This window comes from Cydia splendana, chromosome 22 (assembly GCF_910591565.1).
Source record: "Cydia splendana chromosome 22, ilCydSple1.2, whole genome shotgun sequence".
NCBI lineage: Eukaryota > Metazoa > Arthropoda > Insecta > Lepidoptera > Tortricidae > Cydia > Cydia splendana.
In genome coordinates this window covers 2589742-2606552 of record NC_085981.1, presented here as the reverse complement: position 1 = coordinate 2606552, position 16811 = coordinate 2589742, and the positions used below count along the sequence as shown (strand labels likewise).

Below are 16811 nucleotides of genomic sequence, written 5' to 3'. Positions count from 1 at the left end.
ACGCTTGCTGTTGTGGGGTAAAATAAAACCCTATACCTGCGTAAGATGCCAATGCTTGGAAGCCTTGGCTATGGGGTCCGTGACGTGGGTGCAGGCGGCGCCGAACAGCATCAGCTTATGCGGGCCCGAGTGCATCATGTCAAAGAAGGACTTTACTCCAACCGCTGCGTTGCACTGGAGGAAATAATAATGTTTAAAAAAAAATCTAGAATTTTCACCCGAATACGTTTTGATTTCGAAAAAAATATCCTGTTGTTTCATGCAAACATAGACTGCTAAAATCATATTTCATAATATTAGGTAAAAAAGTCAGGCTTTGAAGTCTTGAAAGTCTTCACATCCACCAGCAAAGTATGTAAATATTAAGTTTGTAAAGTGGAACATGGTGTCTTTATAACCATACCCCGGTCTTATGGAGGCAATTTAAGGCCTGTCCAGACGAGAACAATTTTTCGCCAATCTTGTCCGATCAATCGGGTGGTGCGGACACAAATGCCAATTTGGCCACATTCACCAATTTAAAATTTATGCCGATATTCGAGCGCTCTAAAATAAAAATAATGCCCCAAACGCGAATATTGAATTCGGCGCGCGTAATGCGTTCGCACGGCCTGATTGGATCGGACAATTTAATCAGATTGGCGAAAAATTGCCCTCGTCTGGACATGCCTTTAGGTTTGACGTTAAATAGTGCGGGGGCAAATAAAAGTTGTTTTATAGGTCGATATCGATAAACATTGACATGTATCAGTCATATCACATCACCGTTATAATAATTCTAAGAAATTATTATCGTATGAACTGATATTTACTGACTGAATTAATATTTAATTTAATTTTAAACTTTTGTTACAATGGCTGGAATCAATGTCAGTTGTTGGGTTCATAGTTTCAACAAGAATACCTAAGAAATGAAAAAGGTTTGCAAGTAGGTAATGAAAGAGCTGACGGTATTAATTTACATATAACGTTTAGTTCAAGAAGGAGTTACTATTACTATTGTTAAATTAGGATTTAGAAGCACTGATGCATTGTTGTCCCTTATGTACAGTCGTCATCAGATATGTCAGAGCGGTCAAGGCACTCACAAATATCTGAACACGCCTCTATTGTCAAGGCGTTAGAATGCGTGTTCAGATATTGTGAATACCTTGGCCGCTCCGATATATCTGATGGCGACTACCTATACCTCACCTCAGTCACCTCGCTTACTGATCTTAATCTTGTTCCGTCTTTCTTCCGCTGTCCAGTATTGACTGGCTACTACTTGAATACTCACCTCAGTATCATTCCACCACATATGCAGCCGGTAGTTTCTCAGCACGCTGTCATGCTCGTTCACGTGGTCCAAGGCCAGCTTGACACTCGGCATCACACCTCGCCCTACAGTAAAGTTCACGAAATCATTAATATCGTAAAATAGCGAGTGATAATAATTTAACAATTATTAAGCCCTACTGCCCGACGCAAAAAGAAGGGTGTTAGAGTCTCCCCAGGAAAAAGCTTTATGTCTGTGCAATTAGATCGAAAAAGTCGTCGTTCGGCTCGGCTCGCATCGGCCGGCGCCTGCTGATTATGCTGATTGCGCGTCGATAAATCTGGGGAGGCTCTTATACGTTTGACGCCAATATATTTCTGTGTGTCTATCTGGACCGATTTCGATGCGGTATTTACGTGAAAGCGAGTTTCCTTGCGGTGGTCCTTAGTTTTGATTGATAAAAATCGATCCAGCTGTTTGAAGAGTATGAGCTCTTTTCCAAAATGATATTTAAGGCATTTGTTGGCATAAACGCGTAGGTGTTTTTTTTAAATGGTATTTTACTAGTTTTTCTTGGAAGGGCTTCAGATTATTAGGTAAGTACCTACCTGAATCCAAAAATAAACTTCACTTCAAAAATTAGCTTGACGCCATTTCTTTCGGAAGTTGAGTATGTTAGAATTATAACTGAGCATAATTATTAACTACATCAAATAAAGTTTATTTGAATAAGAAAAAACTAAATTATGCAAAACGTAAATGTAGATATCAATTTCTGTACGTCCGTCCGTATCAGCCACTGAATAGTTTATTAGATTGTACTTATTTATAATTCGGTGGTAGTACAGTATTATTATGTTGGCTTTATTTGTAATGTTTCTGTTCGTTTTTCATTCCCGCAACGTTAAAATGGAATTGGAATTTTAAAACTGTAAAAGCGGAACGGAAAGCGCCGAAATTCTAAAACGTAACAAATATAAGAGCCTCGGTAGAGAGTACCATTTTGTACCATTTGGAGTTGAAACTCTAGCTCCATGGGGTCCCAGCGCGCATAAGTTGTTCGCAGAAATCGCGAAGCGTCTAGTTGACGTAACTGGTGACCGAAGAGCTGGCGGCTACCTCGCACAACGTATCAGCATTGCGTTACAGCGAGGAAATGCCGCCAGCATCCTTGGTACAATGCCTCAGGGGCCTAGTTTAGATTTAAGCTAGTTATTAATTTCGTTTAGTAGTACCACTGTACAGAGGTATTCGACCTGCAACTATGTAAAGTGCGCTTGATACGAGCTCTTGTCTTTTCAGTATTCCAGTATGGTGCCGCTAAGTGGAGCCTCAAAAAGTAACGTGCAAAGGTGCTTTTGAGATGTGATGTTGACAAAGATTGCTGCTTCTACCTAGTACAGCTAGAAGAACAAACCCCTTAATTCTTAGGAAAATATTACCACTTGGCTCTCCACAACATGCCATGGGCGAGCCCTTAGATTCTTCGGACATAATTATTATGCGGTTTCCAACGCATGAATGGATGCATGAATGAATGGCGAATGGCAAACATGCTAGGAGTGGAGCATGTGCACAGATTAATAAATAGTTACTACGTAACAGATACTTCATTCCCAAACAAAAGCAAAAATACCTACGCTATAATAGCCTACAAAACCTTAATAATAATACCTGCTGCTCAGGACAAGAAGAAATGTACCATAAGTACGCGCACAAAGAGTCGAGACTGTGTTGCCCGCCGTTCGAGTCACGTGCCAACGCGTCTTCGTAAGAATGCGCTAGGGTTGTAGCTACCCTACCTATGATGATTATTGTAATAAAACGAATGTTGCGAATCAAATATGTTTTAGTTTTAATATAATGATTTATAATTTTTTCACTTCTCGGAATTCTCTGTTATTAAAATTTTATAGTTGAAAATATGTATCCTAAATCGCGTAAATAATTTTAATAAATATCCAGGAGCAAAGCAACGGACAATCAACGGTTTTTAAAAGTTGTAATACGGTGCTACCAGGCCGATTAATTATTAATTTATTACGTCGTCAAAATTATTTAAAAATACTTTTTCTAACCCTTCAATATAATTATTAAACGTTTCAGGTGGGACCTTTAAAAAGATGAATTTTTATTATAGGCCTTTTCCTTTGTTTTTTTGACTTTTTCACCCATCTACTGCACAATAATTACGTGGTTTCGGCATTTCGAAGCATAAGCGCGGGAAACGCGCGGTGCAATGCGGTGCGAGCGCTGAGGCGGGCGTTCGGCGGCCCTCTGTCGGTTGTATCGTCGACGATACGCCGAGCGGTAGGCATATAGCGCGTGGCCTTGAGCGTGTGACGGAGGCCTGGCATGTGTGAGATGGTCGAACGTTGTGAAGAAGTGTACAGATGTACTGTCCACACGGCTTATGACCGCACGAAATGGAGACAAATTACATGTCGTGATCCTCAGCAATGCTCAAACGCAAAAAAGCAATGAAAAAACGAGAAAGAAGAAGATACATCTCAGTGAGCCTGGTTCTTGTACGATAGGAAAACCATTAAAGGGAAGACACAATAGCAGTCCGCATGTCTAGGATATCTGATGTTTTATTTTGTTAACGTACTTACCTCATTTTAATACGATAACTCATGGAAAGCATAAAAAAACGGAGAGTTACAGATCGGATCATAGGTCATTGGGACCAGGTGACCGCTTACAGCAAGCCAGTTACTAGGGAAATCAAGTTATTACATATATCTATCCTATATCAATTTACAAACTCTATTTTACTCAAGGCCTATTCATAACTATACGTAGATTACGTAATTCACTTACCAGCAACCTGAATTGATCAAATTTTCAAGAAAAACAACAAATTAATGATTTTTCTTAAGGAACCGAAACGTCAAGGTCACGCCGATTTCACGCCGAAAACACGCCGCCGCCGCAGATTTTTTGGCAAACGCCGCCGCCGATCATTTTATAATCGGCGCACACGTCTACACTGTATATATATTGTATGTAAATAAATGATTTAAATAGAATATTAATTCATTGCACATATATGAATGTTAGTGCATAAGTGTGAAGTGTGACGCGAATGATTTGTTTTATCGATATCGATAAAATTGCATTTGAACACAATAACGACGTAGAAAACATTGCATGAACGGCCTTGTTGGAGGATTTTTTTCTTAAAATGTTATTGAAAAGAATGAAATGTTTTTTGGTTTTATGTGGTTTTCAGAATTTATGGATGGTAAATGGAGAACGTTCTCGAGAACGGGCGGGTTACAAATAGCGTGCTAAAGAAACCTCTATTTAAAAACTTCTATGGACGACGAACATCGCAATTTATACTACCATCTCATAAATAAACTCCCAACTGAATGGAAGGCAGAAATGTCACCTAATAATATTACAAACTATCTTAAAAGAGCAATATTGAATCAGCTGTAAGGAAAGTAGTTGTAGAATTAGAATTAGTACTTTCGTATTGCATCCCCCCCCCCCCCTCCACCCCTTCGCTTCCAGCCATAAGAATTATAGGTTCCATAATAATCAAATTTCATCAAAATCGGTTCAGTGGTTAGAGCGTGATGACTTGACAGACAGAGTCAGAGTTAACTTCGCACTTATAGGTATTTATATTATTATATAAGTAATAATAGTAAATAATTCCAAATACTACACTACAAAAAGTTGAAATCATTGGTAGGATTATTAACTATACGTAATAAGATAATTAAAAACTCAAACAAATTTGGAGCATTTTGGAACTTAGGCGAGTGCAGGCCGGTCGGCAGAACAATAGGACAAGGAAAAAATGTTATTTATTTAGCGCTCAGTGCAGTGGTGTCGGTTGTTGTAATTTAAATGATAGATTAAATTGAGCATGTTATGAATATGAATATGTAAGTAGTTTCTTAAGTTGTTGTTAAAAGTTATTCTATTGTTGTATAAAATCTACCGCGGATGGAGTATCGAGACAAACCTTACTGGTTTAACGATACTTTTGTAATTAAGCTTAGATATTGTGTTGTAATTACCTGAATAAATAAATAAATAAAAAACGGCACAATTCTAAGCGGACCCAGCCCAGGCTTCTATGATCCGTGACAAAACAGTCACAACAACCCGAATAATATTACCCTGGGCACTGGAGGACTTCGTTTGTATATGACATTTATTTCGGTTTAAAACCCGAGGAAGGTGACAAAAACTAATTTAATATATAATAAGTGTTATAAAATGAATAAAAAAATCACTACATTTAAGACTAAAGCTAAAAAATTAAAAATACCTATCAAAATTTTGCGCCCTTGGTACCGCCCATTAGACAGGCAGCGTTCCCGCGCTGGATTGCTATGGCTAATCTTTGCGCGAGAAAGCTGCCTACGCGAGGGTCATCTGTGGCCTCCCTTCAGGCGTTTGCTGAGCGCCTTGTGGAGCCCCCGAGCCCCCCTACCCCACGGACCTAGTGTCTCGACGAGGAAGATTGTGATGATGGAAATGGTTCCCAGTGGGCAGCGGATAGTTACCAGTATGCGAGTTCTCGACGCCCTTCCCAAAAGGGAAGAAGCCGGCGATGTAGACGTCCGTCCGTCGGTTCAGGATGGCATCGAGATTCGGCTTCTGCGCGCCCACCAGCGCCAGGAGCAGCCATATCGCTGGATAAATAAATAATTATTTAAACTTTATTGCACAAAACACAAAAATAATGAACAAAATACTTAATGCCTGGTTAAATTAGTGATTAATAACAAATGATTAATTATTAATTGAATAATAATTAGTGATTTTTATTTATTTCAAAAAAGAAAAAATAAATACTTATTAATAATAACGGTCGCAATTACCCCAACGATACCTATAAAGGTCGTTTTTTTTAGCATTAGAAATAAGGTAAACAATCTTGATGTGTCTTTTAATTGAAAAACACATTTTAAAAATAAGTTATGGCAAATATGTAACAATTATGAATCTAATACAATCATTTTTTATATTCTTCAGCTTTCGTAAGTAATAGTTACTGATTTTTAGGGTTCCGTACCCAAAGGGTAAAACGGGACCCTATTACTAAGACTTCGCTGTGCGTCCGTCTGTCCGTCCGTCCGTCCGTCCGTCTGTCTGTCACCAGGCTGTATCTCACGAACCGTGATAGCTAGACAGTTGAAATTTTCACAGGTGATGTATTTCTGTTGCCGCTATAACAACAAATACTAAAAACAGAATAAAATAAAGATTTAAATGGGGCTCCCATACAACAAACGTAATTTTTGACCAAAGTTAAGCAACGTCGGGAGTGGTCAGTACTTGGATGGGTGACCGTTTTTTTTTTTGCTTGTTTTTCGTTTTTTTTTGCATTATGGTACGGAACCCTTCGTGCGCGAGTTCGACTCGCACTTGCCCGGTTTTTAAAAAGCGTTTATCAATTAAAAGACATGTCAAGATCGCTTACCTTCTTTCAAGTTCTTTCTAATGCTAAAAAAAACGAACTATAGTGCTAGAATTGCTAGATTGTCAGTAGAGTGTAGTTTCCTACTGTTTAATTACATACTCCTCTGGCGCAGTTATCCTACCCTAGAGACTTATTATTATTATAAGTCGTGCAGATTACCCGCAAATTAAGAAATATGTCATAATTATTATTGTCTCGATTTTTTTGGAATAACATATGTTAAACTTAGATGCCGGTTCAATTTTTTTACTATTACATTAATTTTTAGGGTTCCGTACCTCAAAAGGAAAAAACGGAACCCTTATATGATCAATTGATCACTCGTGCGTCTGTCAGTCTGTCCGTCTGTCACAGCCTATTTTCTCGGAAACTACTGGACCAATTAAGTTAAAATTTGGTACACATATGTAAATTAGTGACCCAAAGATGGACATGTTTTTTTTTATAATTTTAAAATACGTAGGTTCCAAGTTATTTAAGAAAATATCCAGAAAATGACTATTTTCAAAATGTTAGTCCCAGTAGTTTCGGAGATAAAGGGGGGGGCTTTATCTCCGAAACTACTGGGACTAACATTTTGAAAAAAATACACTAAATAGTTCTTTACCTATAGATGACAGGAAAACCTATTAGAAATGTGCAGTCAAGCGTGAGTCGGATTTATGTACGGAACCCTAGAAACGCGATTCCGACTCGCACTTGGCCGGTTTTTGATTATCAAAAAACTTTCAGATATTATACAGCTCTACACTAAACTACAGATAAATAGTCTAAAATAATCTTACGTCCTTTGAGAAACAACGACAATATTTTTCAAGTACTCAAATGCATTAAGAAGGTACCTATTTAATATATTACCTATCTAAATAAAAATTCTTACAGTATAAATCACCAATTCTATACAAACGAATAAACTACTTACCTAATATTAAAATAATAAAAAAAGTCGCCGAATGACGTTTAGGCTACGTGCAAAGTTCGCCTTGGGTCTCGGTAGATATAATTATAAATAGTCTCTAGGTCAATAAGTTAAATTCAGGGCTACTTATAAGTACCATATCACTCAAAATAAATTTAACAACCCAAAAACAAATCTTCTTTAATTAATCAATTAAAATTCCCAAAATTTCTTAAATCACTTTATTAAAAGGCAAACGATGAAGAAACTCACCGAAACCGCAGGCCCACATGCTGAGTCCCACTGCCCACTTTCCCACTATGCCCACACCATCCCACAATCCAGCTCAGACCGTCTCTCCGAGCCTAAGGACTCAGGTATCATAGTAAAACACACATTTTCCTGAAACCGTTCTTCCAGCGGCCTATGAAAACCACACTTAATATGCAGTACACGGAATAGCATCTATTTTCAGTTGCTTAAAATACAATATCGCATGCTGTGACGTGATGGGAAGAAATTAAATTCAATCCCCTATAGGCTTCACCTTAAAGCTCCGACAATCTAAAATCAACCTTAGGTGTATCACTTAAGGTTTATTTTGGCTTGTTAAATGGTGGTTCTTCGGACGTTTGGTTATGGACAGTATTGAGCAAACAGGCAAAATTAGGCTTTGTCGGTGCAGATCGATATAGGGAGGGCAGTTGACGTAGGGATGTTTGTACCAAGATATATCGATAAAAATATTCAGTGGGGAGATATCGTATGATTTGGAAGACGAAGACTCGTTAGAAGATAAGTGTACTTAGGTAAAATGCCAAGGAAAGTTAAATGTGACAGTTAGAAATATCAAGGTGCTAAAATATTATAATATTCTACAGCAAATAAATGAATAGCCATAGTCAAGTAGTTTTTCTGTTTAAATCTTTCGCTTGAACATCGGTATGAAATGATCTTAATACTTGATATTTTTAATATTACTAACCTAACCTAACAACAAAATTCGCAACTGCTTGAATTTTTGTTGTTGTGCAGTTTATAAATTTTAATTGCTGTTCTAAAATTAAAATTCGTTCTTATTCGATCACGATAAACTCTATCGACAACTCAATAGGTACCCCATCCCTACCAACCCTCTGAATACTGAAGCACGCATGCGCTCAACACAGGGCGTGTCATCCCCTGCTATCTCTACCAAGACATTCGTTATCGAAACTGTTACTCCCATCCCGCTTCCACTCCTTTACAACCAGCATAGAGGAAAAAGGAGAGCAGAACCGTACTTTTGATTTTTCGTATTTCGAATTCTGTCTTGCGCAGTATTGTTTCCACGCACACATTGGAGCGTATTCGCTCTCGTATTTCTGCAGCATACGTTAATGTTTTGTTTTCCATTGCTGGTTTTACTGTTAGGTAGAAATATTGTGTATATTGAAGCAGCAATGTAACCGATAACGTTTGATACGTATCAGATGCTTCCAACTTTCCAAGTTCTAATTGAGTTGTGAAGTTAGATAAAGTTTTATGAGTTAATTGAGTTTTACTTCACTAGAATTAGTGATGTTTGGCACCAATTATCTTAACAAGCTTTGAAATAAGACATTTATGATTCTAGGTATTTTCTCTATTTTTTTTAATATTTATATATACCTATTTATTTTTCTCCTTATTTATTTCTCCTCTTAAGTTAGGTTATTTATAATATGAATATAAAAGTAAAATATAAAAACACTTACAAAACAATAAAAAATACATATAAACACATTATAAAAAACCTAACCTAGATTGCCGCCGGCAGCGAGGCAGGGCCCAAGCTGCCGGTGGTCAGGGCAGGGCCGCAGAGTGAGGAACCGACGTACTATACGCGCCGTGTCCAAAATTACCGCCTTCTGCATCTGACCCTTGATCCAACCACCCAGCGAGAGTCTCTCTAGGTGTTGGTCGAGACTCTTCGCTATGAGACCGTTCGCTGACACAACTATCGGAACAATGATCGTCGAGTCAACATCCCACATGGCGGTAATCTCGTGAGCTAAGTCTAGGTACTTGCTGGACTTGTCCTTCTCGGCCTTCACGAGATTCTCATCATGAGGGATGGTGACGTCGGCGAGCACGGCCCGGCGCTGCGATCGGTCTATCAGCACGATGTCAGGCTTATTGGCGACAATAGTCCTGTCAGTGATGACAGATCGATCCCAATAGAGCGTGGCACGACCATTTTCGAGAACTGGTGCAGGTGAGTACTTGTAGTACGGCACTTCACGGTCCACAAGGCCGTATAGAAGAGCAAGCTGCTGGTGAATAATTCTGGCTACGAGATTATGTCTGTGCAAGTACTCGCCGTTAGCAAGATGAGAACTACCGGAGATAATATGCCTGAGTGACTCTCCGGGACGGCGGCATGCCCGACAAATGTCGACCGTACCGTCCTTCAGGATATATCTCCGGTAGTTATTCGTCATAACTTCGTCCGCAATTGCACAGGCAAAACCATCGGTTTCTCCGAAGAGGTCCCCGAATCGTAGCCAGTTCACCGATTTATTTTTATTTTTATTTATTTTTAACTGTGCGTTTCTTCAGAAACTTCCTGCCTCGCACAGCTAAACTGGAATTAATTGTCATTTGTGGTATTTCCGGTCCGATACACATTCAATCAAACCTTCAAGCTTCAAGATAGAGCGTACCTACTCCCATATTAAACGCGGCAACGCACTTGCAACTAGGGTTACCAGATACAAATTCGGGATTTCCTGACAAAATTCCTGATTTGAATAATGTACCTTTTTAGGTACATAATAGAAAAGTCTGCTAATTCACTAAAATTCCTGACATTTTCGTATTCCGGCCGCATTCCAGACAAACGGCCAAAATTCCTGACATGTCAGGAAAATTCCTGTCATCTGGTAACCCTACTTGCAACCCCTCTGGTGGTCCAGGGTGTCCATGGGCGACGCTAATTGCTTACCATTCGAATTTCGTCAAAATTTTAATTATATTTCAATACCATACTCTATTACGTAACTCCTAAAGCTTATTTTCTGTTGACGCTGCTTTAAATGTGACAGATGATTTTTGGCATTGCCATGCTGAGTCACACCGTTCCGTTATGAAATTATTTTTACACACAGCAGTATATGTATTCAAATTATTTATCTGTAAAATCGAATTTTAATTAAAATATATGTATTGATTTAACATTTCACATGTTTTTTTTTCAAATTATTAATTATTGCTGTAGTAGTAGCTGAAAATTATAAAGAATTTACGTTCCGTTCGACGCGCAGGAATTGAACAGTCAAAAGTTCCACATAAGCGCTTGGTGGCTGACAACACCGCCAAGATACGTGGCCCGTGTATATTCCGCTGGTCGTGTTCTTGTTTATATTTTTTACTAGAAAATATCGTGAAAAAACACTCCATAAGCCGTAAGTATTAAAAAGGGATTCTTTACCTCCGTCCTGTGGAAATTACAACAGTGTAGTTATTGTTTCTTTATGTAAAAATAACTTACGAATCGAAAACGGCAGCTGTCAGATTTCACTTACCAATATTTAGGGATAATTCAGCAGATTTAAGTGATTTTCGTTGTAATTACGACGTTATTGTGCAATGTGTGACTTGAGAGATATCTGGAGATTGTTTTTTGAATATAAATGAATGATGTTTGGTAGTATTTTGATTATGCCAAGTGACCTAACAGGTTCTAATGGAATCCTAATTAGACTTATTTTGCAACGTTTACCGTGTTGTCATTCCTGATTTATCCTTGTTTAGGCTACGATTAATGATATCTACCTGTTAAAATATTAAGAAACTGGGTAATAAAAGACTAACCTAAATTATATCTTAACTGTATATTCTTATCAAACTGGTTGACATATATTTCATATCATTCAATTTATTGTGTAAAAAACATATTTATCAGAAACCCTACCATTCATTTTCTTCTTAACAGGCACTTGAATGGCGTAGACATTTTATAGATTATTTACATGCTATGCAGTTAAATTAATTGAATGCAATATGTCACAAATGAGTGTCCTAGGTTTTGGCTCACAATAAAAATGTATTGCTTTATTAATAGTATCAAGATGGAGAAATGAATCTAGAAATAAATGTCATCTAAGTGAAAGTAAACTAAAATCTTATTGCATCAAAGTAATGTATATTGAGTTGTGAATAATAACAGGATCACATATTAGAATATATTTCCACACAGTTCATTGTTGTCACTTTGGATGTGTTTTTGTAACGCAGTAACGATGTCACCCCCGTCATGAGATCTATAGTAATAATGAAGTAGTCAATATATTCATATATTAAATATATTCAAAACGGGTCACTCACGTATTTTAAGTCGCAAGACGCTCGACATGTTTCACTCCATACCGAGAACGGACTGGTTGGTTGGACAAAACTTCAATGAGAGACAGACATATTCCTGCAGCCTGTGTCTCATGGAAGTTTTGTTATTAAAATTGCTAAAATATAGCAAGTGTCTATTACCTTAATAGATAATTAAGGTAATTAGTAATTACTAATTAATACTTCAAAAAGTTACTTAATTCGCTAAATGGACAATATTTCATATTAATTTATCATTGCAGGTACAAGGCTTAACCAGCACCATGAACCCACAATACCTGCCCCCAGGGCCGAACAACAATGCACCGAACAACCCTCTCGGCTCCGACTACAACGGAGTCCAAAACGCCAACATGTACAGTCAGAATGGGCCACACAAGCCATATGACAGCGATATGGCCCAGAAAATGCAGGGCATGAACTTGAATGGACCTCAGGGCTTCTCCCAACTACCACCCGGACAATTACCACCTGGCGCTTTCCTGCCAACATCCAATTTTGGTGGACAGCCTGGATTCCGGCCACCAAGTGCAGGACAGTTTCCGCCGAGACCAATGCCTGGGCAGCCACCGCAAAGTCAGACTCCTAATTTAGAAAACAGGCCGTTCCCGCAAGGGCCTATGCAAGCAAAACCACCTAGTCAGCAAGGTCCTGGGCCGATGCCAAATCGTCAACCACCTGGGTCTATGGGGCCTCAAGGGCAATTGCCTCCTGGTGCTCAACCTCATCCTGGTATGCCACCAAGCTCGCAGCCAGGCCAGATGCCTCCAGGCCAAGGTCCTCCAAGTCAGTTTGGTCAGATGCCTGGACAGGGTCCACCTGGTCAATTACCTCCAGGACAAATGCCACCTAGTTCACAGGGTCTTGGTCTGCCTCCTACATCACAGGGCCCGCCCCATATGCCTCCTGGCCCTCAACCTGGAGGTCCGCAGAGCCAGCCTGGTCAAATACCATCACAAGGACCGCCTGGGCAAAATTTTCAAGGTCCAGGACAACCTCCAAGTTCACAAGGACAGTTGCCTCCACATAGTCAGCCAGGACCTCAAGGTCCGGGACCTATGGGTCCTCCTGGACATAAACCTATGCAACCACCAATGCCCGGGCAACCACTAATGCCTCAACAACCACAAATGCCAGGACAACCGCCAATGTCTCAGCAATCACAAATGCCAGGGCAACCACCGATGACTCAGCAACCGCAAATGGCAGGTCAACCACCCATGCCACAGCAACCACAAATGCCAGGACAACCTCCAATGTCTCAGCAATCACAAATGCCAGGACAGCCTTCAATGTCTCAGCAATCACAAATGCCAGGGCAACCACCTATGCCAGGGCAACCACCTATGCCAGGGCAACCACCTATGCCTCAACAACAAAGGCAACCAGGCATGCCACCTTTTGGAGCCCCTCAGTTTCCTCAAGGGCAACCACCGCAACCAGGGTTACCGCCGCAACCTGGGCAACAACCGATGCCTGGGCAACCTCAAATGCCTGGGCAATCACCACAACTGCCCGGGCAACCACCGATGCCTGGCCAACCACAAATGCCTGGGCAACCACCAATGCCCGGCCAACCTCCTATGCCTGGCCAACAAATGCGTCAACCAGGTAAGTTGGTACAAAATTGTGCTTGTATGCTCCTAATTTTAACATTTTAAGTAATGATAATGAATCATAACAATATTACATACATAAATAAATGATGGTGAATTAAGCAGTTTTTTAAATAATTTCAAAATTAACCAGTAATGGTTACTTATTCAATAACGTCTATCACCTATCACATCAATTTCAGTTAAACATCTGTAAAAATTTCTGTAATTTCGAGAAAAAACAATCAACTAAAAGTTGTCACAAGTTAAAATGCATGTCAAGTTTTATGAATATAGTCAATTTTATGAGAATTTTGCAGTTTTAAGATTAGAAGTGTGTGTGTGCTATAAATCGTAATTATACAATCCTTTCAGGATTGCCGCCTCAACCCGGTGCACCCCAGCAACCGCCAACATCGCAATTTAGCCAGTATTCTGCGTCGTTACCCGGCATGCCGCACATGCCGCCCCCGCTGCAGCAAAAGGGACCTTATGGTGAGTAGAGGCGTGCATGAACTGTAGGAGGCAGCACAGGAGCCCCCTGTTCATTGGCGCGCATATTATTTTGATTTTATTGTCATTTATACACCGTGTTTTTTTTGATTTCCGTTAATTTCAAGGGTGCATTCCTGAGCTTAAATCAAGTAACTTTCTCAAAGACACCGATGTTCTAATTAAGTCCATTTCGGAGATAATCCATAATTTATTTTTTTCCTATAAGGCCTCTACAAGCGTGTACACTTGCCTTAGGGCCGGCTTACATATTGATTAGTGTTTAGAATGAGTTCATACATTTGCTACTAAACTTAAGTACAATCTCGGTCGATTGATGTACGAAATGACATTGATATGTCACAGATTTCAATTGTTTGGTTGAGTTAAATGTAATGCCCGTGTTACAACAACGCTATATGCTACATTTAATTACTATTTAAACAAAAAAAAAAACAAAAAAGAAAACAAAAAAAAAATTTTTTTTTGAAAATTAACTATGCCATTTAGTTTTTATAAACGTACTTAACTATACCCCGAAGTTAACGGAATTCAATAAAAACACGGTGTATTGGGGTCCATATTGGGTTGCATACAAGTTTAGGTCATATCTTTGATGCGCATAACAACTTGTGTCATAATCATCATTGCGCATACAAATGAAAAGTCATATTATATTGTGTCATGCATTTTTAGCCATAATATTTGATGACATACTCAGCACTTATCATAATTTTTTTGTGCATATAGGTTTTGATTATAATGATTCAAATGTCATACCATAGCTAAAAGCATATTTATCGATATTTATATGGTTTTTACGTATAACGTTTTGTAGCATAATAATTTTCAACCATAATGGTTTACATAAATAATTTAAGAAACTAATTTTAGCCTCTCAACAACTCCTCGAAAAAAACCTTTTCCCTAATCTCCGTCCAAACACTTAATTCGACGGAATTTCGCTCCTACTTCTGCGTAGTTTGCCCTTCGGGCATCTAAAGCAACCTAACGAACCTAACCTACTTATTATGATTAGTTTCTTTTATGACCACTAAATATATGACTTATTATGGATATCAAGCAGATGACTTAAAATTTTATGCGAATTAAATTAATGACTACAAAAATTATGACATAACTAATTTATGACAAAAACCCAGTTATGCTCAGGAATAATTCTGACTAAAGATTTTTATGACTTACAATTTTATACATAAGGTGTTATGACAATTAAAAATATGACAAAAGTTGTTATGCGACCAGAGGGAGTCCCTTTATATTCAGATGGTTTTATCTTGACCCTACGATAGGTTTCGTTTAATTATTATACTCAACTACGTAATGACAAGTTGCGAAATGGACAAACTGCGTTTTTTTTGTTGGATGAATGGCTAACAAATCATTAGTTTTAGGCAAAGTACGGCTATACTTATACTATAATGAGGGACTATTATTTTAATAGCAGTGAGTATATGGATGTTTATATTTTATTGTACAAATCCAAGCTCCGAGCCGTACCTATTATTCAAAGAAGGTTATTTACATTTTTAGGTCAACCTCCGATGCCTGGTCAACCGCCAATGCCAGGACAACAAATGCCTGGACAACCCCCAATGCCAGGCCAACCTCCAATGCCCGGTCAACCAATGCAGCCGATGATGGGTCAGCAGATGGGACAACCGCCCATGCCTATGCCTGGTCAACCGCCGATGCCTGGGCAACCGCCGATGCCTGGGCAACCGCCGATGCAGCAAGGATATCAGCAACCAGTATGACTATTTTCTCATTTTTTTAATTGTGGCCAAATTAACACATTAACTTACTATGTTTTTTAATCCCCCAGTAGAGTGTTCTTTTATTGAACTAGAAATAGACTCTGTATCTGCATACAATTTCGTCCGCGTAGAAACTATCTGTGATCCATGAGGAATATAAACAATTAAACATCAAAATATCCAAACACTAATGTTACACCTAATTATGACTTATCAAACAGTTTAGATTTAGACATACACTCATACATACAAGTCTTTAACAATTGCAGTGTATATGAGTCGCTTAACTTCAAACTCGGGTAAATCCATCTGACAGATTATGCAATTTTGGTATTAAGAAAAGGTAATAGGGTATATCTGCTGAGAGGGTCGAATGGATTTACCCGAGTTTGAAGGTAAGCGGCACATATTTTGTCTAAAATAAGGTATTTGACTACCAGTCAAATCAGTTTCTTTTTTCGGACTGCCAAAACGATTTTGCTAGGGGTCATCCATTAATTACGTCACACGAATTTCTAGGTTTTTTTACCCCTCCCCCCCTCCTTGTCACACTTGGTCACATTTGGCAAACCCCTCCCCCCTGGTGTGACGTCACATTTCTTCAACGAAATCGGCAAATATTTATTTAATATTTTATCAAAATATTTTTGACAAAAGAAATATTAGTAATTTTATAACCCAAAACGAATAAAAACGATTATCTTTTGAAAACCTTGTTATTTAAATGATAATTAAAATAATAAGCGTATAAAATAATTTAAATTCATTTTCGGTTACTGATGAAGTTAAAGTGACGTCACAAAGTTTATGACTCCCCCCTCCCCCTTGTCACAACATGTCACATTTTCTTGACCCCCTCCCTCCCCCTAAACGTGTGATGTAATTAATGGATGGCCCCCTACTATGGAAATATAAAACACTAGCATGTGACGTCACGATCAAATTACCTACTCTTTATAGTTTTATACGGGTTTTA

General features: G+C 38.7%; 2 protein-coding genes across 2 annotated transcripts in view; one reads left to right on the top strand and one right to left on the bottom strand.

The window, feature by feature from the left end:
• LOC134801511 (gamma-aminobutyric acid type B receptor subunit 2) overlaps positions 1-8392 on the bottom strand; it is a 28286-nt gene extending 19894 nt beyond the window's left edge. The window contains exons 1-4 of the mRNA XM_063774123.1: positions 7879-8392; positions 5788-5916; positions 1280-1383; positions 37-174 (exon numbers count right to left, since the gene is read on the bottom strand). Coding sequence (XP_063630193.1) covers positions 37-174; positions 1280-1383; positions 5788-5916; positions 7879-7897 — 390 coding nt within the window. The 5' untranslated portion in view covers positions 7898-8392. The remainder of the gene's footprint in view (positions 1-36; positions 175-1279; positions 1384-5787; positions 5917-7878) is intronic.
• Positions 8393-10893: 2501 nt separating this feature from the next.
• The window catches only part of LOC134801665 (protein transport protein Sec24C), a 37943-nt gene continuing 32025 nt past the window's right edge, over positions 10894-16811 (top strand). The window contains exons 1-4 of the mRNA XM_063774284.1: positions 10894-11030; positions 12213-13581; positions 13941-14060; positions 15612-15829. Coding sequence (XP_063630354.1) covers positions 12234-13581; positions 13941-14060; positions 15612-15829 — 1686 coding nt within the window. The 5' untranslated portion in view covers positions 10894-11030; positions 12213-12233. The remainder of the gene's footprint in view (positions 11031-12212; positions 13582-13940; positions 14061-15611; positions 15830-16811) is intronic.